Source organism: Chenopodium quinoa, unplaced genomic scaffold, assembly GCF_001683475.1.
Source record: "Chenopodium quinoa cultivar QQ74 unplaced genomic scaffold, ASM168347v1, whole genome shotgun sequence".
NCBI classification, from domain to species: Eukaryota; Viridiplantae; Streptophyta; class Magnoliopsida; order Caryophyllales; family Amaranthaceae; genus Chenopodium; species Chenopodium quinoa.
The window spans coordinates 10887469-10914845 of NW_018743331.1; the positions used below are offsets into that span (position 1 = coordinate 10887469).

General features: G+C 40.9%; 1 protein-coding gene across 1 annotated transcript; it reads right to left on the reverse strand.

Moving 5' to 3' along the window:
* Positions 1-9590: 9590 nt before the first annotated feature.
* On the reverse strand, positions 9591-10521 carry LOC110737640. The gene is made up of 2 exons (XM_021917971.1): positions 10420-10521; positions 9591-10334 (listed from the first exon to the last, which is right to left on the reverse strand). The coding sequence occupies exons 1-2, from the start codon at positions 10519-10521 to the stop codon at positions 9591-9593; spliced, it is 846 nt and encodes a 281-aa protein (XP_021773663.1).
* Between the last annotated feature and the right edge of the window lie 16856 nt (positions 10522-27377).

Sequence of the window (27377 nt, forward strand, 5' to 3'; positions counted from 1 at the left end):
GATCCCAAAAAGAAGCAGGTTAGGCAAAAGAAGAAGAATCACGGAGAGGAAAGATCTCAGGCGGTAGCCGCCGAGGTCAAAAAGTTGCTAGATGTTGGGTTCATCCGGCAATGCTACTACCCGGATTGGGTAGCAAACGTTGTCCTTATTAAAAAGCCGAGTGGCACCTGGAGGATGTGTGTAGACTACACAGATCTAAACAGGGCATGTCCGAAGGATAGTATCCACTTCCAAAGATTGACAGCCTAGTCGACTCTACAGCCGGTCATGCTCTGATGAGTTTCATGGATGCCTACTCAGGTTTCCATCAAATACCCCCGTGGAAAAAAGATCAAGAGAAGACGACATTCGTCATTAATCAGAGGTTATATTGTTATACGGTGATGCCGTTTGGGTTGAAGAATGCGCCTGCTAATTTCTAATGAATTATTAACACAGTTTTTCTCAATCAAATTAGAAGGAATGTAGAGGCGTATCTTGATGACATGATAGTCAAATCCAAGCTACAGACAGATCACCTGGCTGACCTCCGAGAAACCTTCACCACCCTCAGGCGGCACAAGGTCATGCTTAATCCCAAGAAGTGTGTCTTTGGTGTTGAGTCTGGGAAGTTTCTCGGATTTCTGATTGATCAAAGAGGCATAGAGGCTAACCTGGAGAAAGTACAGGCCGTTATTGATATGCAGTCACCCCGCACTGTCAAAAAATTCCAAACACTTACCGGTTGCCTAGCGGCATTGGGGAAGGTTTCTCAACCGGTCAGGCGACAAATTCCTCTATTTCTTCTAAGCAATTAGGAAGAGGTCAAGATTCGAGTGGGGTGAAGAGGTTGAGGCGGCATTTCAGAGACTAAAACAACATCTGCACTCTTTTCCAAGGCTAGTGAGCCCCTTGCCCCTGGAGGTAATCTACATGTAACTAGCCGTCTCAGATCACTCCCTTAGTGTTGTTCTCCTTGCTGAAAGAGACGGCAATTAGCTCCCGGTGTATTTCATCAGCCACGTCCTCAGAAATGCTGAACTTCGGTACCCAATGATTGAAAATTTTGGGTTGGCTCTTTACAAAGCAGTCAAGAGGTTGAATCTTACTTCTTGGCTCATCGGTGATTGTGTATACTGATCAGCCAATCAAGCATCTAATGACCACTATAGAGTCATCCGGCAGAATGATCGAATGGGCTGTTGAAATACAAAGCCTGGAGATAACTTTCGAACCTAGGCGGGCAGTGAAAGGTCAGACGTTTGCCGACTTCATTGTTGAAATGATTAGGCCGGTACAACCGGCAAGTACGGATCAGGTTTGGAAGTTTTTTGTAGACGGAAGCTCTACTATGAGCTGCTGTGGTGCAGGCGTAATCTGTCATTCTCTTGAAGGGGATAAATATGAATATGCACTACGGTTTAAGTTCCAAGCCTCAAACAATGAGGTGGAGTACGAGGCCCTGCTGGCTGGTATACGTATGTGCAAGGCGGCAGGGTCAAGAAAAGTTGATGCCTGCTCTGATTCTCAATTAATCGTCAGCCAATTCCATGGTGACTACGAAGCCACCCATCCGGCTATGATCAAATATCTGCAGGCAGTCAAAGAAGAGGCTGCGACACTTGAAGAATTCAATCTACGTCAAGTGCCACGGTTCGAGAACAATTAGGCGGATGCACTCTCCAAGTTTGCATCATCCGCCTCCTATGATGCGCCTAGGTCAGTCTTTTGGGAGGTCATGGAAAAAAGAAGTATTGAACATGACCCCATGGAGTTCTGGACCGAAGATCTACCTGGATGGATCCCATCCGGGCGTATTTGTTAGACGACACTCTGCCGGATGTCCCTTCAGAAGCGGCTGCTCTTAAGAAACAAGCTCTGAGCTTTGTAATGCATCAAGGGGAACTCCTCCAAAAGGGGTACCTACAGCCGTTTTTGAAATGTGTTACCCAAGAGAAGGGGAGAAAAGTCCTAGAGGATCTACATGCGGGTTTTTGTGCATCACATATAGGCGGTAGATCCCTGGCTAAGAGAGCCAGGCGACAGGGCTATTTTTGGCCCACTCTTGAGGCAGATGCCATGAATTTGGTGAAGAGGTGTGACAGATGTCAGCGGTTTGGCCGGCTGATACACCGTCCGGCCACAGACCTAATAACCATTCACAGCCCGGTTCCCTTTGCGAAATGGGGCATGGTCATTTTGGGACCATACACGTCTGCTTCAGGCGGTCGCTGTTACATCTTGGTTGTTGTGGATTACTTCACCAAATGGGTTGAAGCAGAGGCAGTCAAAGGCATAAAGACTAAGGATGTAATCTCCTTCATCTGGAGAAACATAGTCACCTGTTTTGGGGTGAGGGGTAACACAAAGTCCCCTACTTTTAGGGGCCTCTTGAGCAGACATCCGGCGACGCCCATTTGGGGTGAATTCGTCGAAGAGAACATCTTCCTTCCGGGTGGTACGTTGTTCTAGCGATCATGAATCAAACGGCTCTAACTGGCTGTTTGAATGATCCTTTGTAACCAAGATGCAACCGGTCATTTCTGCAAAGCGGTACCCCCAGGCTTTACTTCAAAGTAGTACAACCGATACCCCCAACAGGAAAATACAGCCGCCCGTACTACCAAACAGTACAGACGGCACACGAAATCTTTTTTGTGTCATAACCAGCTTTTACACAAAGGCACCTCAAGAGGTTATGCCACTAATCTACAGCCGGTCGAATAGCCGGCTGCATTCAAACATGGAAAAACGAGGCGCTATATGAGCATACCCCAGCTAGTTAATAATGCGATCGGTTTCCTTTAAACAATCAAGCACCGCTTGTCTATCTAACCGGGTGCACATGTGGACGTCTGTTAACCTTTTAAAGTTAACAACCAGCCATCCAGGGGCAAACTTAGTAAACCCCACCCGGTATACACGGAAAGTCAGGAGTCATTATACTTGGCAAAAAATTTGCGAAAATTAAAAAGTGCTAAGTAGAAATAAACTGAGAATCGAATCAAGATAAAGCCGACACAGTCGGCGAAATATATTTAATAAAATTTAAAACGTTGAAATTGTTAACCGGACCCCCGTCGGTGAAAAAAAAACAAAGATACAAAGATACACGGCACGTAGGTCGGAAATTACATTCATTCAATTTCAAGAGTCAGCCGTGTTGTAAGTGTTTGAGCACTAGGCGCATGAGTCTGCTGTGGCTGGGCCTGGTTGGCGACAGCTTCAGAGCCGTTGAGGTTGACGGTTTCCGCAACTTCCGCCTGATCCTCCTCCTCTTCTTCGGTCGCCTTAGCCTGCATCTTCTAAATTTCCTTCTTGACCCATTGCCTATAGGGCTCTGGTTCTGGCTGACCCTCCTCCTGTGCCAGAATGGCAAGATCTGCGTATCGATAGGCGAGCTCCCAGGCGATATAGTTCGTATCCGGATGAATAAGGGAGAACGCCATCTTCATGCGGTTCTCGCGGTTTTCTTTGAAGTGGCCGCCTTCTTCTTCAGGCGGTCATTCTCTTTCTTCAGGGAGGAGTTTTCCGCCTGTGTCTTCTCCAAGGTCTGGAGAGAATCCTCGTGGTTCTTCAACTCCGTCTCAGCGTTCTCCAACGCCACCTGAAGGTTGTCAGCCTTGACCTTGGACTCATTGAGGGCCTTCTGAAGGGTCTTGATCTGGTCCGCCTGTTACATGATTATAGATATAGTTTCTAAGTCATGCACAATCATTGAATACTGGGCTACATTATGGGCGTCTGAGGCGTCCCGTTTGGCTCTCCTTACCTCCTCTTGTTTGCGTGCATAGGCTTTCTTCAGCCCCTCCACGCGCAACAGTGATTGCGAAGACACAGCCAGCGTTAGAAAAAATCGGACAAGTATGAGATTATGGTTAAAAGAAGAGACGAATGTATAAGATTACCTTAACCAGGCTGACCATCACACGGTCAGCATTGAAGGCGTTAATCCCAGGGATCTCTTCCTTCTCGTCCTTAGGGACGGCTTTCAGCATGGCCCAGGTGTATTGTGTCACGTCCGGCCAGCGAGGTGATTTATCTGCACCAGAAACAGACGATGAGAAAGGAGCAAACGCCCCTCCAATAGATTTCCGGCCGGATGACGAGTCCTCCGGTTGGAGTTGGGAGTAAGACTTGACCCGCATGGGCAAGCCAAGTAGAGTGAGATTGAAGGGGTCATCCGTACCTTGGGTCTCTTGAGTGCCGCATGGGCATTTTTCGGCAGATGTACCGCCTGTTTTCTAGGGTGCCGGAGGGACGTCCGACCTCCCGTGCGAAAGGTCGAACCCTATTCCGGTGTTCTTCACCGTTTTGCCGTCAGCAGTCAGTCGGTCAGCATGAGAGGTCTTTTGGACCTAAGGAGAAGGCTCCTCCCCAACCGGCTTTTGCCGGGGTTGTTTGGAAAGAGAGCGAGGAACCTTGCTCCCATCCTGAAACAAGGCAAAAAGGGGTCAGACGGTTAGATTTGAAACAACTTAATAGAAGAAAAAATAGAGTAATACGCAAAGAGGACAGGCGAACTTACTTTCTTAGCTGCCTGGGCAACCTTCTTCTTCTCTGCATTCTCCTTTCGGATATCAGAGGCATTCTTAGTAGGCGTCTTGTATGTTGGCAACATGCCTAGGCCTTCAGCTACAAAATAACAATGAGACACCTGGTTAGAAAAAGTACAAAAACGAACCAAGTGAAGCAAGAAACATACATCCTGCACAAGTTGGCCGGCTGAGTCCTCCAACCTACATTTTTTAAACATGGTGCTCAACCCGCATGCGGACAGGAACGCCTCGTCCCTTAGGAACTCACGTTTGGGTACCCAATTCTTGGGTACACTAATAAGTTCGCCGGTTAAGATGTTGGAAGTGGTGAGCTTCGTAATCCCCATCCGGTATCTGGGGAATTTTACATTTTTTTCCCAATCAACTCAGGCTTCCGATTGTACGTCCGGAGCTCCCGATTTTCCTCATGGTTGGAGCTTTGACCATGTAGAAGCAATTCTTCCAATCCGACCACTTTGACGGCTTGTCAAGCGTCATTAAGTACTGGGGATATGTTGTCTAGGTGTACCAGGCCTTCCACCCGCCTGGGCTCCGACTTAGATAATGCATGTGGGCGAAAGACTCCCAGCCGGGGTTCAGGTTCTGCATTTCACAGACGGCAATATACCCCAGTATATTTACCCAAGAGTTGGGGGTAAGCTGTCAGACGCCTAGGCCATAACCTCTCAGTATGGCCTTTATTGTGTTATGAAGGGGGAAGAGGAGCCCCGCTAAAAAAGCCGCCTCATAGCAGCCAAAGAAACCGTCTGCATTGCGCTGGTTGTATTCCCAGGCAATGGTCCCCATCTCACGCGGGACGACTAACTTGTACCCTTCTCCCAAGGGCCGCTTGAGTATGAAATTGGCTAAATTTATTTGCATGTTAGCCCTGTCTTTTGCAGATACAGTGATCATGAGAGGGTCGCCTTTATTATTCCATGTAGGCCTCTCCTCCTCCTCGCTATCCACAGATGGCATGAGATAGCTGCTGCTGCTGCTACTGTCGCTCCCATCAGAGCTGGACTTAGATCCGGAACTAGAAGCGGGGTTCTTTTCGTTTCTTGCTGAGGTTTTTTTATCCTCAGCTCCAGAAGTAGAGGCGGCTTCCTCACCGCCTCCACTGTAAGACCCTAGAATGCTATCACTAGGGGTGCTTGGGGTGCCTCTTGGAGATCCCCTTGTCATCTCATCTGGGATCCTCTCCTAAGGCGACAACTTTTCTGAGCCTCCGCCTCTATAATTGGGATCCACAACTATCTTTCTGGTTTTGGCCATTGTGTCCTTCACAGACACGGAGACGGTCGGATTAGAAGATGGATAGGAAAGATTCCAATGCTTAGAGGCAACACCCCAAGTCCTAAACTCAGCCGTATTGAGGGACCGGTTGGTCTCAAAGCTATGTTCCGGGTGTGGGTATAAAGGGTCCAGCTACTTATGGAACTAATAAAGAAAAAAGCAAGAAAGAAGCACAAACGTAAATACATGAAAGAGCTAAAAAGAATAGAGGCGGTACCTAAGTAAATGGAGAAGGAGAGTAAACCGCTTGACCGAACAAGAAAATCCTCAAGTGGATCGTGAAGATACAGGCGTCCTCGTAGCCAGATGTGTTCTCTGAGTAGCAGCTACAAATTCGTGAAGCTGTTCACAACACCCACAAACGACAAGAAATTCTTTGAAAGAAGCGAAAAGCCAGATGTGCACTCGGCAAATTTCTGGAGAAATTTGCTCTCAAAACCGATTGCACTTAATATCTTTGAAATTGCTTAAGGATGTAAATGTGAACATGGGGGAGGAGGTTTGCTATATATAGGCCATCCTCAGAAGGGGAACCCTCGCGCCTTTGCACCTCCTGCTTCTTACACATCAAAAATTCGAATTCAACAAAAAAAAAAAAAAAAAAAAAAAAGAGAGAGAGAGGAAACCGTCTCAAGGGCCACGTGGCACCGCCACGTCAGCACCTAAGAGGGACAAATGTTTAGGGTAAAAATTACCCTAGACAAGTGGCCCAATGGCCTTGCGACACGTGACAGCCAGTCAACAGGGCGCCAATCCCCTATTGACACGTGTCCTTTGAACCTTAGATGGGGTGCTGGTCTGCCACTATAAATAGTGGGTCAGACCTCATTTATTAGGCATCCATAAATGCAAACACAAAAAACCGAGCAATATTAATTGCAGAATCCTCCTATATTAGCGAGGAGCATTTACTATTTCTGCACTTATTACCTCCTGTATGTTACTGACTTGATCGTCGGAGGCGGAGCTCCCACCAACCGGAGTCTTCGTGGTTTTGCAGGTATAGGCGTCGGTTGCTCTTACTAGGAATTGTAACTCTCCCGCAGGACACATCAAAAACCCCCAAAACATATGGCATCCGGGCATACTTAACAGACGACACCCTGTTGGACACTTACCCAGAGATGATTGTAATGAAAAAGCGTGCGTCTAACTTTGAGATTCATAATGGGGAACTTTTCAAAAAAGGCTATCTACAATCTCTTTTGAAGTGTGTTACCCCAGAAAAGGGCCGAGAGGTCCTCCAAGACTTGTATTCAAGGTTCTGCGCCTCCCACATAGGCGGTAGGACCCTAGCAAAGAGATTCAGGCGGCAAGGCTACTTCTGGCCTACCCTAGAAGCAGACGCCATGGAGATGGTTAAAAAATGTGACAAGTGCCAAAGGTTTGGCAAGCTCATCCATCATTCGGCCACTGACCTGACGGCTATCCATAGCCTAGTACCATTCGCTTAATGGGGTATGGACATTCTGGGTCCCTATACGCCTGCTACAGGCGGACGGAGATATATTTTGGTACCAGTCGACTACTTTACCAAGTGGGTAGAAGCGGAGGCAGTCAAAGGCACAAAAACCAAAGATGTCATCTCCTTCATCTGGAGAAATGTCATCACTTGGTATGGGGTGCCCATGTTTATGGTCTTTGACAATGGACCTCAATTTGAGACGCCTGCTCTCAAGAATTGTTTGGGAGACCAAGGGATCTCTCATTGTTTTGTATTAGTCGGCCGCCCCCAAGCAAACGGCCAGGTTGAAGCATTCAACAAGTTAATCTCTGATGGCATTAAAAAGAAAATTGAAAGAGTCGGCGACCTATGGGCTAACGAGCTACCACATTAACTGTGGGCCATCAGGACGACTGAAAAAGGGGTGACTGGGTGAACTCCATTTCTAATGGTTTATGGGGCGGAGGCTGTTCTGGCTATTGAGCGCTATGAGCCAACTCTTCGAGTCATGCTTAATGACAAAGAGGCCAACTGGGAAGCCATGCGGCTAGCATTAGATTCACTTCCAGAACGCAGGGGCAATGCAGCCTTGCGCCATGAGATCTATCGTCTGAGAATGAAGAGAGCTTACAATAAAAGAGTGCACAAGAGGCCACTAAAAGTAGGGGACTTTGTGTTACAAAAGATGGAAGCAATCGGTAGGGCGAACGAGCAGGGAAAGCTGACTCCTAACTGGGATAACCCCTACTGAATATATGAAGAAGTTAGAGGCGGCACCTACCACCTAGAAACACCAGACGAAAGGCAGCTAGCCAAAACTTGGAATGTAGACAACTTAAAAAAGTAATACTTCTGAGATTTGTAAATTATTTGTAAACATATCAATAAAGTTTGCAATTTATTTCAATTATTGTGCAAGTCTCCTCAGTGGGGCAAACCGCCTGTGCAGAACACAATTGGCCTTATTTCTTTTAAATACTTGAGTAAAAACGTTAAGTCTACATAACTTAACAATCTGTTCTTTTCTGAACAATCTAATGAGGCCACAGGCCGGATAATCTTTCTAAGGCCCATGACCAGATGATCTTTTTAAAATTAAATTAATACGTCTGTCCCAAGAAAAGAGCAGGCATCCGGCGACATCCATTCGGATGAATTCGTTGCAGAGATCATCTCCCATTTGGGTGGCACATTGCTCTATAAACCAAAAACAAACGGCCCTATCGAGTGTTTCTTAACGAAACCTTGTAGTCGTTTGGCCTGAGACAAAGGTAAACGTACCGCTATACTGTAAACACGCGGTAGACAGTTAAAATCTAAGTCATAAACCGCCTGTTATTGCTTGGGACAATACAGTCGGCATAATTTGAGTAAATAGCCAAGCGAAACTTGGCAAATAAAGAGGTACCATGAGGCCAAAGCTGCCTGCTTCTTCTCACTCAAATCAAAGTGACAGAGATTGATTAACCCCAAGGGTTAACTCATAGTCACTCCGGTAAACTTGAGATGGAACCTAAACGGTGTGAACCAAGCCCCCTATTTTTTTTGGCAAACAGACGGTACTCGACCACTATTCCTCTAAGTTTCAAGCACAACAAACGGCCACAACCGACTATTTCTTCTTATTACTCAAGTGCACGTGACGGAGATTAATCAACCTAAAAAAGTTAACTTATAGTCACTCAACAATCTAAAATTGGAATTTAAAAGGTACGAATGAGACCGCCTGTTTGTCGGCAAACAGACGGCATTCGGCCACTATTCCTATTATACTTTGATTGAAAACATCAACCAAGAAGACGAACTATTTACAATCAACAAAATAAACTAAGTACAAAACTTAGTGACAAAATCGAAGTTTATCAAAGAACTATTTTGAGGCCGGGAGCCAGATAATGCTGAGTGTCCGCCTGTCGATTAGCCGTCTGTTCGCCTGGTTTGGGGCAATCACCATAGTGATTTATTGGCCTAAAAATCAGTCATACTTCTTAGAGTATCAAAGATTTCCAAGTCAATCCATCAACCTTAGAAAACCAGGCGAACAGCCGGCCAGGGGAAAAAATAATCGGCATAACAGAATAATCGGCACTTGAAAAACGCAAAAACGGAAAGCTACACTTAGAAAATTTCATGTAATGCATATCAAAATTTCATGAAGCAAAATTCAAATTCCAAAAATTGAAGAGAACGACCAATAAGGCCGGATGTTTAATATAAATAGTCGGCCAGGAGATCATAAGAAATGTTAAACATTAAAATTGTCAATAAACCCCGACCCCTTGGTCGGGTAAAGATACAGAACAAGCGGCACGCAGGCCGAAGAAAGTTGACATTTAAGAAAAACGGGAATTCAAGCAGCGGCACGCCGGACATTTAGTGTCGACAGCCGCTTGGTTTGGATCCTCAACCGGCGCCTGTTCTTTCTCGGCATCCACCTCCTCCTGTGGTGGCTCTTCCTCATCAGCATCTGCCTCCTGCTTGTCATCCTCTTCCTGGTCTGACTCCCCGAAAATGGAGTCAAACGCCTCATCCTCCGCCTCCTCCTCGCCGCCTGCCTGCTCCATGATCTTCTTGTTAAATTGATCAGAGCAGGCGGTGAATTGGCCCTCCCATTTTTCATAGCCGGTCAAGGAAGAGGACCGCCCAGTCATCTTCATAATGGCCCTACAGTCGTCCATCATCTCCTGAACAAGGGTCATCTTCTCCTCGCTAGCTTTCTCGTTAAAGTTCTGGGTGAGGTCATTCTCTTGATTCTGCAGGCGACCCCTATGCTTGTTCACCCGCTTGTGGAGTCCCTTGGCCTCCTTGTCCGCCTCCATGAGAGGCGCCACCTCAGCTTTAAGGTTCTTTACAGACTTCTCCAGCTCCAAGATCTTTTGTCTGGCCGCCTCTAAGTCCTTCTTGACCTGCAAAGTGGCTGACGCCTGGTAATACAGTATGTCATTGGTCAGAATCTCATTTTGAGCTATTTGGAACATAGCTTTATCAGAATCAGAGGCGGCCATGGCCTTTGCAACTTTTACCTCTTTGTTCTTTCCGGAGATGGGTTTGCGGAGACCGTACACTCGCAGCATAGACTGTAGCCGGCCAAAAACAGTCGTTAGTCACAGGCGATAAGGAAAAATGTTTAAATGAAAAAAGATAACTTTTTACTAAGTATACCTCGGCAAGGAGAGCTAGGATGGCTTCAAGGTTAAGGGTGTCGACTCCCTTAACAGACTCCTTGTCCTCAACAGGAATGACCTTCAGCATGGACTTGGCCATCTGAACCAGGTCCGGCTCTTGAGGGGCATATGCAAAGTAGACCTTTATTAATAAGCGGCACAATAACAGAAGACAAGCCGCCTGATTTCAGAGGAGACGGTTGCTTGATGAAAGTTGGAAAATTTGAACGAGTTATACCTCTCGCCGCCTCTTTCTCTCTAGAGGGCCGACTGCTCCCAGGGGTAGCCGGAGTCCTTCCTCCGCTTTGGGGAGTCCTTCCTTGCCTTTCGGCCGCCTGTCTCCTAGTGTTGCCAGGAGTTGACATATCCTCGGTCGTCTGCTTCCTGACCTTGGGGTCCAGCTGGGAAGAAGAGAAAGGTCTAGCTACATAGTTCTGCAACACAATTTGTTGAGTTATAAACAGGCGACATATATAAAAATTAAATTGTGCTAAGTTAAAGTAACTCACCCTAGGCGCCTGTTTGGCAGGCGACTCCTCACTGGATCGCTTGCTCAGAATGGCAGCGCGAAGTAAGGCGGCTGCTTTCTTGGAGGCCGAGATCTTGTCCATAGCTTTATTTGAAAAAGATGAATCAAATGGTTACACACAGAATCAGCCAAGTCTAACAAGACACTCTAAACAGGAGGTTCACTACGTCTCAGCATCTCCTCGCTAAGGCCGTAGGCAGCCAGATATGTCCCATCGTATAACCAGTTACCTTGGGATGTAATTTTAAAGGATGAACTCCCTCACCCCAGTCTCGAAGTTCGCCTGAATAATAACTTTGAAGAGCCCTCGGTCAAGGATCTCTTCTTTGGCTCTTCGAGGAACAGGCGGCAGGTCAAATCCGCCTGTCAAGTAAGGTGGATCCCTGTTCCACCTATTGTACTTCTTGTTCTTGACCTTGTCAGGGTGGGAGACTATGTAGAAGGTATTCCTCCATTCCTTCCACTTGTTCTCCTTCCCCATGGTCATCATGTAGCCCTTGTGGCTAGTTAGCTTGAACCAGCCGATCCCGCTTGTTTTTGGGGTCCGACTGAGGTAGTTCATGTGAGATAAAGCTTCAAAGATTGGCTCCACCTCATACATCTCACAGCCGACAACATAGCCTAAGATGTTGAACCATGGGTTTGGGGCCAGTTGCTAGAGACCTAGCTGGTACCCATCTAAAATCCTCTCTACAGCCGGATGTAGAGGAAATCTTAAACCAGCTTTAATGGCCGCCTCATAGCAGCCAAAAAACTCTTCCCTATAGTTGGTTTTCTCTGGCCAGACTACCGTATCCTCCGCATCCGGCACCGTAAGAATGTAACCATGACCCATTACATGGTCAGCCCTAAAACTCCCAATCTTTTCAGACATGGCCTTGCACCTGCCTTTGGGAACATGGCAAAAGTAAGGGGTGTACATTTCCCTTTGGGTTGCAGCCGGCTCTGCCCATTTCTCCCCTTTTTCCGCCTCATGGCTTTCTCTCGCTGTATGTAGCCGAGAGTGCTTCTCCTCCGAGTCATCAGAGTACCGACTGGAGGTGCTGGGCTCAGAGTCATCACTCGAGCTCTCGGGCAAAGCAGTCGCCTACCTAGATAGATCAATGATAGGAGGGTCATTCTGTACCTCCTCCCCTGATTTTACCAAAATAGAATCACTTTGGGTGCTTAGGACGCCTGGTGGCACATCCGAGATCTCACTAATGGGCGCATAAAATGAGGAATCGTCTGAATTTGTTATTTAGGGTCGTTCTCTTTGTTCTGGCCATGGTGTCTTGCACAGACACATAGACAGTCGGACTCCGGGCAGTTCGCAAAGGGTGGTCCAGCAAGGGGCAGCCGACACTCCTAGTTCTAGATTCAGCCGTCCCCGGTGACCGGGTGATCACTAACCTAGGTCGTGCCGCGTGCTTTTAGGCTACCATTTTTGAAAAAAGAAAAGCAAAGAGAAAAGTAAAAGAGAACAGGCGGTTACCTTTGAGAAAAATTCTTGGAACCTTTGAAAAACTGGGCGGCTGAAGAAGAAGGCGGTCTGAGTATAGGCGGTCTGAAAGCAAGCGGCAGTCGTCCAAAATGTCAGAGCAGGCGTCCAAAGTTCTGTCTTAAAAAGTTTCTAGAATGTCTAAATGATTTGGACACCCCCTATTTATAGGGAGAGAATTTCAAGGGTAAAAAAAAAACTGATAAAAAACCGTCAGCCAATCATGGCGTGACACCTGTCATAGGCGCCACGTGGCATTCCACGTCACCCCTGTGAGGGGCAAATGATTAGGGGATTTTTCCCCGCCACGTGAACAACTCAAGTCCTACCACGTGTCATCCACGTGGACCAACAAGAGTCTGCCACGTGTCACCTTGTGAGATGTCCAAGGTGGACCAATCAGGCCATGACACGTGGCAGAAAGATAGCCCATCAGGAAAATGGCCTCCTAAGGCCCAAATTCCTAGGCAAAGCCCGGTCAGCCTCAAGTTTACTAAAACCTAGTACTGGACACGTTTTTAACACCGTATAAAAGGGAAATGTTCCCTCTGAGGAACGGGATTCAAAAATATTTAATTCACATTAACTCTCCATTAGAGAAAGTCAGACACCTGACACCTCGAACTGAGCAATTACACATTGCAGATACTGTCTTGGAATCCGAGAGAGACCTTTACCTTTTGAACTTTACTCCTCATACACGTTCTAACTTGATCATCGGAGGCAAAACTCCCACCCACCAAAGTCTCCGTTGTTTTGCAGGTACAGGCGTCCAGAAGCTAGTCTTGGAATTGTAACTCTCCCGTAGGACATCAAAAAACCCCGAAACAATAATTACAAACGATTTTTCTTCTCATGAAAAACTGAATCCATAATAACTTTCTGAATTGTTGTTAATGGTGTGTAAATGTTTTTAATCCGAGACTTAAAAGGAGATCTAATCTGCAACGATGGTTGCACTTTACGCTTCTTCTTTGGAATAGAACTCTCCTTTTCAGTATCTCCTTTTCTCTTAAGCACAACTGGATCTTCTTGAGCATTCAGAGCATCAGCAACAGCAGCAACAACTGATATAGAAGCTATTGCAGAAGCTCCAACTTGTACACTGGGAGGAGCAACTACAAGTTCATTAGTAGGTGCAATGTTAGGGGACTTCTCTTGAGAATCAATTTCTTGAGAAGAGATTCCTAAACTGAATGTAGGAGTTCCAGATCCTTTGGCAACTGAACTTCTTAAACAATATCTAAACACATGTTCAGCAACCCTAGGCTCTAAGACAACGGATGGAGATCCAACATTTGCGATACCGGTTGCTATGCGAACAAATTCAGCAGCAATCTTAGTAACATCAATGGGTTCTGATTCATTTAGATGATCAACCCTTGCATTGATTGTAGATTCAGCATGCTTGTTGTTGCATAAAATCTTTGAAAACCTATCCCAGGCTTCAAATACTGCCGGATCTTGCCAATACTGTTCATCTTGGCTAAATGAAAGAGGATTATCTTCAGTCAAAGTTTTGAAGCTCATCTTATGCTCATCACAAAATGCTCATGGCATCTTTCTTCAGCTTTTGTATCTTCTCATTGTTTGGAAAATACTTGATGGTAGCTTCATGTTTTTGATTGAAATATATGTATGCCAAGACTAGGTTTGTAGATGTTGTTACAAGCTCCATAAGGAATTTCTGTAAAAAAAAAATAATACATAATAAGATGAATATACACTACTAGAAAACAGCCAATCAACGACGGAAAAAATCCGTCGGAAAACCCTGAAATTCTTTCGAAAGGCACCGTCGCATTACCTTTTGTAGGAATTTCGCGATCTTCCAAGGGAAATTCCGTCGGAAAGGCCCATTCCAACGGATTTATGGTTGTCGGAGTCAAGTTTGACTTAATTGGAAATTCCGTCGCAAACTTCCGACGGAACTGTTTCCGTCGTTATACTTTACCTTCCGATGGAATAGTCCGTCGGAAACTTCCGATGGAATCAAATCCGTCGGAACCTGCCGGAAAAAAAAAGGAAAAATCCTACCTCGCCCTCACCCACCAAGCCCACCACTGTAAACCACCACCTTAACCCCCTAACCCTAACCCACTAGATCCACCACCTTAACCCACCACTGTAACCCACCACACCTTAACCCACCAAAACCCTCTAACCCAAACCCTAACCCACCACGCCTAACCACACCCTTAACCCACCACGTCTAACCACACCCTTAACCCAGCACTGCCTAACCACCACGCCTAACCACACCCTAACCACCCACGCCTAACCACACCCTTAACCCACCACCGCCAATAATCCGGTTTACCCCACCATAACCCACCAACCCGAACCCACCTCACCACCCACCAAAAAAACCCCTAACCCGTGAAAAAAAAAATAATCAAAATTCATAACATATAATAAAAGACAGAAATTGAAAATTAAATAAATAGATCTAAAATCAACACAATTCGAAATTTAACAAAAATATACATTGAAATTTAGCAATTCGAAATTTAGCAGAAATTTAACTTAAATATACAATTATTTCAAAAACAAAAAGTTATACATTGAAAATTTGAACAAAATAAAACTAGATCTAATTCTAAACACAATTAAATGTAGATCTATTTTCGGTGTTGGTGTTGTCGGAGGTTGTTGCAGTGGTGGTGTTCTTGCTTGGTCTTGATATAGCCGGTGGTTGTTGCGGTGGTGCTCTTCTTGGCGGTTGTTGCGGACGATGATTGTTGTAGTGGTGGTGGTGTTGCAAAGAGGAGTGATAAGGAGATCGAGAAGAAAGAGAAAGGGGGAAAAAGAAGGGATGAGAAGAGAAGAATGAGGGATGAGAAGAGAAGGAGGGCTGAGAAATTAAAGGGAAAGAAGAAGAAGAACAGGCAGATATGCAGAGGATAGGTAAAGAAAGAGAAAGAAGAGAGGAGAGAGGAGAGAGAAGAAGAAGAGGGGCGTGGAGAGAAAATAGGAAAGAAAGAGAATTAGGGGGGGTGTTAGGTGAGTTCCATGTTTTTTTAGATTTAGCTTTTTTTTAAAAAAAAATTTCGTCGGAATAGGGTAAAGTTCCGCGGATATTAAATCTGTCAGAATTTTCGTACGGAAATTAAACCTGTAGGAAATTAATATGTTCTGAGGGATTTATTTTCCCTTGGAATTTACAGCTTTCGACGGAAATTTTCGTCGGTAGATATTTTCCAAGGGGATATTCCGTCGGAAGCAGAAAATTCCGATGCAAAAAATCCGTCGGAATATTTCCGAGGGAATATTTCGTCGCAATGTAAGTTTTTCGACGGAATTTTCTAACAGACAAAAATTCCGTCGGAATATTCGAATTTTCCGACGAAATTTAAGTCCGTCGGAAAACGGCCTATTTCTAGTAGTGATAAATGAAAAGAGTAAATATGAAATGAGCAAAGTGAATATGAAATGAGCAAAGTGGATATGAAATGAGAAAAGAAAATAAAAATGAGCAAATTGAACTTTATATGAGCACTAAAGTTTTTTCTCATTTGATAAATGAGCAAAAAATTTAATTGCTCATTTGACAAATGAGCAAAAAATTAATTGCTCATTTAGGAGGTCCATTGAAACTATTGTAAGGTTCATAAGGAATTTCTAGAAAAAACATAAAATGAGCAAATTGAATATCAAATGATCAAATCCATACAAAATGACCAAAATTGATTCAAATTCTAATTTAAAATAATAAGGCGTTACTCGTACTTTGTACTAGTGAACGAAAGATACAAGGCTAAGGTTGTTGCTATTGGGTATCAAAAAGTGGAAGGGTAGGATTTCAATCAGACTTTCTCTACTGTTGCAAAGCTAGCTACTGTTGGTTTGGTTTGTTATAAGCAAAGTCATATGAAAATGAGCAAATTGAACTTTATATGGGCACTGAAGTTTTTGCTCATTTGATAAATTCTTTGTAACTAGACAAATAAAATTGAGAGACAGAAATATAGCAATATCATATTGTCATGAGCAGGAACACAGCATGGAAGGAAACTTTACATTGATATAGGGATGATTACAAGTAACTGAATATATGATATCACTGGTGACAAGGCAGGAAATGATCAAACAGATCAGGGGGGAGAGCTGATTTGCAATAAATCAGGAACAAATCAAGCAGGAACACAACATGGAAGGAACAACACCACATATAAACTAATCACAGTCTACTTAAAGATAGTGTACATTGAAGATATTTGAAATGGCAGTCAGACAGAACAAACTATTGCCAAATTTATCATGTTGATCTTGAAACTCACAGCAGAATAGTCAAACAAATTTCACAAGCGACAAAAACAAATCTTTATTAGTAGTCAGAGAGGTCCATTGAAGCTTCTTGCAAGATCCATAAGAATTAATATTGGATTCCAGAAAACTCATATAAATACCTTCTTTGGATCTTGTTCAGTTTCTTCATTTTTTGTACAAATTGGATCAGATTGTTCTTAAAATCAACCAAAAACAAAACAAAAAAAAATAAGAAAAAGAAAGTTAGAATAAGTTGAAAGCAAATATCCTAACAAATATAAACCAAGCTTACTTATAAGACATAACCAATTGCATAATTTGCTCATCCGTCAAATGAGCAAAAAATTATTTGCTCATTTCAAAATGAGCAAGTAATTGCTTGCTTATAGCAAATGAGCAAAAATTAGTTGGTTATTTCCAAAAAGAACAAAGAATATTACAGTACATATGATTACCTTATTGGCACCTACTTGAGTTTCCACTTCAGAAGGAATGAATTTTTCCTAAATAATAAACAAAAAAGTTAAAAATGTAGAATAAAAAGGAAAAGAATAAAATAAAAAATTACAGTTAAGCACCATTTTAGGCTGTGTCATGCTAGAAGAACCAGCATCAAGCTTTTTAAAACGAATATTTCCAAGTCTCCCTTTAAAGATTTTTAATTTCTCATGTGTTGACAACATAGCTGTTGTCCACCCTTTCAAGATTAGAATTTCACGTGCAGCTCGAACTTCCTCAAGTACAAATTGATCAACATACAATAACTACAAACAAGTAAGAAATAAAAAAATTAGTAAATTAAAATCCAACAAATAAGTAAGAAATACTACATTAAAAAAACAAAAATTATAGTAATACCATAAGAAACAATAAAGACCCAGGAAAAGAACGAGTTTGACGTTCTTCCCAAAAAAGCTTGCCCTTGATGAGAGAATCAAGGATATACTTTGACCAATTCAAGTCCTTGATTTTATCAACATCAGAAAGAAATGTAAGAATTTCAGAATTAATATTCATGTTTTGTTTCCCTGACAAAAAAATGAGCAAAACAGAAGAAAAATGAGCAAACAAAAATTTAAATGAGAAAAATAAAATAGAAATGACCAAAATAAAAATAACAAGTTTACCATCCATCAGTGTAGACATACAAAGAACTACAAAGTTTCGTTTAAACATAGCACTAGCTGACTTATGCTCCTTCAAAAACTCTTTAAGCTCCCCTATTTTAATAGAGAGTGAGTTACTTTCGAATTGCTCTTTCCATTGCTGAATGACTTTGTTATCTCTAGAAAAATTATTTTTATCAATCTCTATGCCCCCTACTGGAAACCCAAGAACTTGATGCACATGGTCTTCAGTAATATGGAAAGGATCAGAATCAGGAATATTTAATGTGCATGTGCTAGCATCAAAGTGCTGCATCAACCATAAACCCAACTGTAAAGGAAGTTGGGTCACCTTCAAAAACTCCATCGAGCCAAATTCTATAGCTCTAACTGCTTTCAACTGATTGAAACTGATTCCATAACTTGAACAATGGATAAGGGTGACATCCGACTATGCAATGTCCCATGAACGTGAGACTTCAAACCTTCCACTTCATTGCCTGACTTCAAACCTTGCAATTTGTTGCTGGATTTCATCTCCTCTAGCTTAATCATTTGTTTTTCTTTCACTCCTTTTTCAACCTTTTTTCCTTGAACCTTAGAGGTAACTAATTTGATTCTCTTCTGCTTCTTTTCACTGAGCTTCTCTTTTGCCACTACAGCCCCTGATGAACCAACATCAGCAACAACCTCCTTTTCAATAGAGTTCTCGCTCATACAAAATCATAAAAAAAAAAAAAGTAAAATATCACATAGATTTTTTTTTGGAGATATAGTGAAGAAGATACTTCAAGTGAGGGTCTAAAGTATGTTATGATAGAGAAGCATAGGCCGATACTTATCTAATGAACAATTGTCAAATGAGTAATCAATATTTTGTTATCTAGCAAATGAGCAAATAGTTAGTTGCTCATTTGTCAAATGAGCAAATACTTAGTTGCTAGTTTTACACAAATGAGCAAAAACATAGATGCTCATTAGTCAAATGAGAAAATAGTTAGTTGCTCATTTGTGAAATGAGCAAACTAATCAAATGAGCAATTAACTATTTCTTTAATAATTCATTAAATAAGCAAGCATTTAATAAGAAAATATAAAATGAGGAAATAAGAAAACAAGTACATTATCCTTTCCAAATGTACATCCGTATAATCTTTAGCATTGTTAGGATTAGTAGCAACCAAAGAATCCATAGCACTGTTACAAAAAGACCCGAAAAAAATGTAAGCTAACTAAAACAAAGGAACAATCAAATTAAGAAACAAATTTGTAAGAGAAATAAAGAGAAATAAAGTCAAAAATATTGTCGACAAGTTTTTGATCTCGGCAATTAAAGAACATTCTATTAACTCAAATTTGAAAATGGGAATTGAAATTATAGTGCAAGTTAGCTTAAGCTGATGCAAGGCAATTCACTAACAAGATACCTTTGTCTATGTAATAACTGATATCAATTTGATCATTATTTTGAACCAGAGATCAAAGGTCAAATATCATATAGCAAGAAAAATAGAGTAAAAATCCTAAAACACCCAAACCAGCCAGTGTTCAAAGACACCATGAGGACAAAAAGCCTCATACATCAATAGGAAACAAACCTTAAAGACACATGTAAGACAACCCACAATAAATATAACCGTAGAAATTGATGTTGAAAATGTCATAACACCTAGAAGCTAGAAGCCAAGACTCAATACAATCTTGGGAATATTAAATAAGAAGATCATCAATTAAATATGTACTACATTTGAAATTGATAAAATAATAGGATTCATCGAGGAATATTGTCAACCACTTAGTGTGCATCAAAATTTAAGCACAAATTCGTGAAATGCAAGTACAAAAATTGACAAAACCAATCTCTATAACCATTCATAACTTCAGAAATTATAAATAAAAGTTCGAATTACACTATAAAGAACCCTAAATTAACAAATGAAGCAAAATTAAAACTATCAACTAATAAGTTCGAAAATCACCAAAAATCGCAAAAATAATTGACAAAAACCTTAAGTAATCAAACTAAAATCAACGAAAATCAAACTTTAATCAACGAAAATCAAACTAAAATCAACGAAAAGCAAACTAAAATCAACGAAAATTACCTTGACAAACAATCAATGAAGTTAGAAGCAGAATTGATGAAGAATCAAAGCAAAGGAAGAGAGCAGTAAGTAGGGAGCAGAGAAATTGAAGGAGGAGAGAGAAAAATGGCGCGTCGAATGAAGGAGGATAGAGAAAACACAAAAAATTTATTTGAAATAACATTTGATTGGGATAAATTGTAGCCATTGGATGCAATTAATCCAACGGTTGTAATATGTCCTCACATATAAAAGGGTTCTCACATAAGGGGGTGGTCTCATATGATCCTATTTCTATATATATATATATATATATATATATATATATATATACACACACACACACACATATGTGTGTATATATATATATATATACACATATGTATATGTATATGTATATGTATATGTATATGTATATATGTATATGTATATGTATATGTATATGTATATGTATATGTATTATTAAAGGCTTTTGCGAGAATTCCTCCTTTATGTGAGAACTCTTTCATACGTGAGAATACTCTCATGTTCTAAATTTTTACTCGTATGTTCTAAATATTAAATCAGATGTTCTAAATTTTAAATCACGTATTCTAAATCTTAAATGAGTGAAATCAAATGTTTTAAATTATTACACACATGTTCTATATCCTAAATTATTTGTTCTAAATTTTCACTTATATGTTTTAAATTTAAAATTAAGTTCTAAGATTTTTAATCATATGTTCTAAATTATTACTTGTATGTTCCAAACTTTTACTCACATGATCTAAATATTACTCATATGTTCAAAATTTAAAATCTGGTGTTCTTAATTTTTTATTCACATGTTCTAATTCTTAAATAAGATGTTCTAAATTTTATTCAAATTTTCTAAATTTTAAATCAGGTTTTTTAAATGGATAATTTGACTTTTGCTACCACCAAAACACATGCTTTTGACTTTTGCTACCACTCCAATTTTTTTTTTATTATTTTTTTTTATATTTTGCTACCACACAAAAACACTTTTGTTAAAATTTGCTACCACTTAATGGAATTCATTCGGATTTCGTTAAGTTTATCCAAAAAAAAATACATTAAATGTTTTTTTAAAAAAAAAACCCAGCCACCCTCAACTGCCCCCCCTCCCATCAGCCACCCTCCCTCCTCCCCCAATCAGGGACCGACCCCCAATGCTTTGGCCGGCACCAACGACCCTACCCCACTACCTTTTCACCACCAACGCAACCCACCCCCCTCCTTTATCCCTTTCTCGCTACCCCAACTTCTACCCCGAAACCGGAAAACAACCCTCCCTCCCTATCCCCCCACCGGAATCGTGCCCCCCTCCTTATTCCCCCACCGAAATCAGCCCCCCTCCCTTTCCCCGACCCAAAAACTAGCACCTCTAACCTTAAACCACCAGCCCGAAACCACCCTAAACGGGTTTTAGGGTTTTGCTTATGGTGGTTTAGGGGTGGTGTTTTTGGGTTAGGGGTGGCTGTTTTGGGTGGGGGAAGGGGAGGGGGTCGATTTAGGGTGGGGGGAAAGGGAGGGGGTCGATTCCGGTGGGGGGGATGGGGAAGGAGGGTTGTTTACCGGTTTCGGGGTGGGTGTTGAGGCAGAGAGAAAGGGATAAGGGAGGGGGGTGGGCTGCGTTGGTGGGGGAAAGGCAGCGGGGTAGGGTCTTCGGCGCCGGCCAAAGCATTGGGGGCCGGTCGCCGGCAGGAGGGAAGGGGGGCAATTGAGGGTGGCTGTTTTTTTTTTTTTTTTTTAAACATTTATTATTTTTTTTTAATAAACTTAGCGGAATCCTAACAGATTCCGTTAAGTGGTAGCAAATTTTGTAAAAGTGTTTTTGCGTAGTAGCAAAATAAAATAATAATAATAAAAAAAATTAAAATAAAAAAATTAAAAAAAAATTGGAGGGGTAGTAAAAGTCAAAAGCATGTGATTTGATGGTAGAAAAAGTCAAATTATCTTTTTTAATCACACGTTATCAATCCAAGATCAGTATTCTAAATTATTACTCGCATAGATGTTCTAAATTATTACTTACGTGTTCTAAATTTTAGATCAATTCTCATATAAGTATGTTTTCTCATATATATGTGTGTACACACACACACACACACACACACACACATATATATATATATATATATATATATATATATATATATATATACATATATATATATACATATATATATATATATACATATATATATATATATATATATATATATATATATGTATGTATGTATATATACATACATATATATATACATATATATATATATACATATCGAGTTGGGATCCGGTGAGAAGCTTCTTAAAATGAGAAGAATAAGAGGGGTTAAATGTGCATATATTTTGAACTAAATGTGCATAAATTTATACTAAATGTGCATAATTTATTTTTGACTTGCTACTTTTTTTCAAGTTTATGGGGAAACGATAATTTATGCACGTTATGCACAAAAAATATGCCCATTTAATTTCGTTTGTTTTGTATATATATATATATATATATATATATATATATATATATATATATATATATATATATATATATATATATATATATATATATATATATATATATATATATATATATATATAACGTAACTATATACAAAAATAGGGTAATTATATCAATTTTTACAACATTTACATTAAGGTCACTATATACAAAATAGGGTAACTATATTAATTTTGATCATATTCTCATAGAAGTCACTATATACAAAAGTAGGGTAACTATATCAATTTTGACCACATTTACATAAAGGTCACTATATACAAAGATAAGATAACTATATTAATTATAGCTTGCAATGTTGCTAAAACTCCATGAAACAGAGGCATCATCCTGCATATTCATACCGGAATTGGTCATCAACAGTTTTACACACCAAAACACTATGACTTGTTAGATTAATTAACAAATCCAAAACATTAATGAATTTCTTCCCATGCTTTCAATCCAGATGCACTTGCTACCTCTCTCCCCAGCATACCCACTGCTTCCAGGAGCTTCCCCTTCCACCTCTCTCCATGTCATACCACCACCACAACCGACACCACCTAAACCCCCAAACCAAGACCACCACAACCATCAACACCACCAAACCCCCAAACCTAGACCACCACCACCACCGAAACCCCCAAACCCAGACCACCGACACCACCGAAACCCCAAACCCAGACCACCACCACCGACACCACCAAAACCCCTAAACCCAGACCACCACAACCACCGACACCCACCAAAAATACCGAATCCACCCACAAACCCAGCGAAACCACCCACAAACCCACCGAAAATCACCGAAACCACCAACAAACCTACCAAAAATCACCGAAACCACCCACAAATCCACTGAACCCTTAAACCCAGACCACCCACAAACCCACGAAAATCACATCCATAAAACCCCCGAAAACAACCATGGATGTTGCTTCCCTTCTTGCCACAAAACCACCATAGCCATGACAAAATTGCTAGTAGTGTTTGCCGGAGTCAGAAAGTGAACACATCTGAAAGACCACCATTGATGTACCTTCAGCTTACAAAGAGAAAGTGAAAAAGAAAATTCAATCACACTTACCACCATTTTCTTCTCATTTTCATCCACCTTCAAAATTCTTCAATTGAATCATCAATAATCTACATTTCTCCAATTAATTGCAAAGACTCACAGTTCAACACCTATAAATTTCGTAATCAATGTTATCAATTTTCTAGACTTTTTGTAATTAGATTGAAATCATAATGAGTAATATGATCGATTGATCAAAAAAATCTAGGTGTGATTTCTCAAGTGAGGAGAGAGAGAATGGGTGAGAAAAAAAATCCCCAAATTTTGTACGTAGTACTATAAAAAAAGAGAGGAGAGAGAATTAACCAAAATGAGAGGAGTGAGAATAAGAAATTTGTGGCTGTGTGATCAAATAAATTGAATGTATCAGATTTAATTTTATTGATTGACATGCATCTAATCTCAACCATCAATTTTTATGGATGGTGGAGATTGTATGTTTTCATTTTTCGATTTAAGCCTTGTTTTTACATGATCCACTCCCTAGGGTCAAGATCCAATGAGAGGTTTCTTAAAATGAGAAGAATTAGAAGGGTAAATGTACATATATTTTGATCTAAATGTGCATAAATCTTACACTAAATATGCTTTATTTATTTTTAAACTGCTACTTTTTTTCAAGTTTCTAAGAAAACTAAAATTTATGCACATTATGTATAAAAAAATATGCACATTGAATTTCAGTCAAATTTTATTTGCACATTTTATTCAAATAATATGCATGTTTATATATATATATATATATATATATATATATATATATATATATATATATATATATATATATATATATATATATATATATATATATATATATATATATATATATAGGGAAAGGCTCTTGTGAGAACTCATGCTCTGTATGAGAACCTTCACTTATATGAGAATATGATGAGTGACATTTATGTCACTCTTAGGGGTAGTATTTAGGTCTTTTTCCTCTTATTTTTCTTAGGTTTTTCCACCTCATTATCCTCTTATGGCTTCTTTTTGTGTTGATGAAAAGTAATGCTTATTTTGATAATCTTTATGCATTATTTTATCATCCCCATGCTCTCGTGAACTTTGGTATCTTCTGCAGGTTCCGTGACAGTCCTATGCACGGTGGGAGGCCCCTTGGCCAAGCATGGAAGCCATGGACAAAGGAAAGAGGGGCAAAAGGGAAGGAGAGGAAGCAAGAAAAGGAAGTGCAAGAGGAGGTGTGGCCGAACCTCTGAAAGGTCCGGTCGAACCTTGGTGTGGTCAAACTTTTCAAAAGTTCGACCGAACCTCCAGGGTGCAGTGAAGGCAGTGTCAAACCTGTTTTCAGCAATTTTGCAGGAGAGGTCGAACCTCAAAAGTTCGACCAAACAAGGATCAGGGAGGTTCGACCGAACCTACACATGGTTCGACCGAACCTACCCTGAGTCCGACCGAACTTACCCATAGTTCGGTCGGACCTTTTCCCGATCTCAGCCAATTTTGTACGGACTATTTAAGGTCCTTTTGAGATCGTTTAAAAGACGGGGGAGAAGCAGGACAGTAGCCTAGTTTTCAGAAACCTCCCTTAGTTTGAAACATTCCTTAGGATTAATTTAGCTTAGTTTTCATCAAATCAAATCATTGTATTAGTGAAATTCAAGAATTATTCTCAAAGTTGGGCAATTTGTATTCAACATTTGAAGCTTCAATTAGTAATTTCTCCAACCTTCTTCCTTTTAATTTCAGATTTCATTTGGTATTTGCATGCTATTTAAATCTTCTTAGTTCTTGGTAATTTGTTATTGGATGATAGTTATTTCAATTGTTAACCACTTTTCCCCAATTATTGAAGTATTTAGAACCCTAATTCTTGATTGCATGTTGATAAACATGAGTTGTGAGTAGTTTTCTTGCTAGGGGTTGGGTGAAGCTCGACCTTTTTGGGTTAACTATGCAAATGTGGGAGAAGCATTGATGTTTGTATTGCAATTAAATTGATTATATGAGATTGCTTGTTAGTTCCTCATGATAGGTTTAGCTACCCTTGACTAAGGAGCTTGATAGTATGATATGCCTAATTTGACATGGAAGTGTAAATTGAGTACGTCATTACTTATTGTAATTTGATTATGTATCATCTATTGCTAAACTAATGAGGAATCTAAGTTTAGTAGTGTGAGTTGTTTTCTAATTGCATGAGGTTGATTTTACATATAGTCCTTGCTATATCTTGTCTATTTTACTCCCCGTTTGCCTATTTGCCTTGGTTGAGCGGATCTCATTCCCTAGTATCTTTAATTCATTGATTTAGCACCATAGTTTGTTTGTCTTCTTGACGAACCCCTATTCACCAATTGACTTCGAGCTAGCTTAAGTGTAAAGATCTTTGGCAATCATATCCTGTTCCTTGTGGACCGAACTCTTACTTGTCATTATGCTTGGTTTGTAAGGTGTTTGTTAATAAATGTGTTTGATTGAGTGTGGAATGTACGACCGTTCGCACGCCCATCAAAATGGCGCCGTTGCCGGGGAACGGTGTTGTTGATAGCTAATTGATTACTTGAGTCTAGTTCACTATAAAAAAATTCAAAAAGATTGTCTCTTTTTGGCTACACTTGTAGCCTTGGTACTAATTGCGTTTGTTGAGAGTGTATGCGCAGAACTCATAACAGGATCTTGGTACCTTACGATCCCGAGATTGAGCAAACTTATAGAAGAAGAAAAAGAGCCGGTTCTAGGCCGTTTACTACTCCCCCAGCTAGAGAGACCAATTTCGAGGAGGATCGAGATCAAATGGGTGACGCGGAACCACCACCTCAAAGACCTTTAAAGGAGTTGGGAAATCCGGGAGCTTATAGAGCTTCAAGCGGCATTGCTCCACCCGTTACTCAAGCCAATGACTTCGAGATTCGGCCCGCAATGATTAATTTGATTGAAAGGAGGCAATATAGTGGAGCAAAACATGAGAGCCCTCTTGCACACTTGAACGAGTTCGAAAAATATTGTAACACGATCAAGGTAAATGGGGTAACTCAAGAGTTTGTGAGACTAAAGTTGTTTCCTTTTTCTTTGATAGGAAGAGCTCTTGAATGGCTTGAGAAGGAGGTGAGGCCTAACTCCTTGAGAACTTGGGACGAGGTCACCACGGCTTTCTTAGGAAGATTCTATTCCCAAAAGAAGACGGCCGAGGCAAGAGCTTTGATCCAAGGTTTCCGTCAAAAAGCTAGTGAAACCATTTATGAAGCATGGGAACGATACAAGGAATATCAAAGGGAGTGCCCTCATCATGGCATTCCGTCATACCAAGTGCTTCAAATTTTCTATGGAGGCTTGAGCCCACAAGGAAAGACTAGCTTGGATGCAGGAGCGGGTGGCCCGATTATGAACAAGACGGAGGAGCAAGTCATAGAGATAATTGAGGATGTGGTGAGGCACCACATGGATTGGCAAGAAGGAGAGAGAGATTCTCTAAACAAGGGAGGAATTGCGGTTTACTCCGTTGATCATCTTAATGCCATCAACAATTTGACCTCCCAAATCGCCAACCTTGGAAAGGTGATGACGTCCATTAAGGCAAAACTAGAGACCTCTAGTTCAACACAAGAGCATCCCTCCCAATCTAAGGGGAGAGGTATGAATTCTAACTCTTCTCCCTCTACTTCTAATAACATGCCTCATGGATGTTTGTTTTGTGAAAATTGTGGGTCTTATGACCATGATACCTCTTCTTGTAATTATGATTTCCAACCCCAACCCCAATACGAAGATGGTAATGAAAATGAAAATGAACAAGTCAATGCCTTGTCTTATGATAATAGACATAGGAATGACAATCAAAGATACTTACCACCAAATAGAAGAGAACAAGGGGGGAATTCCTATAACCAAAGAGGAAATGATTACGATTACCATAATCAAAATCAATGGGGAAGTAGGAACC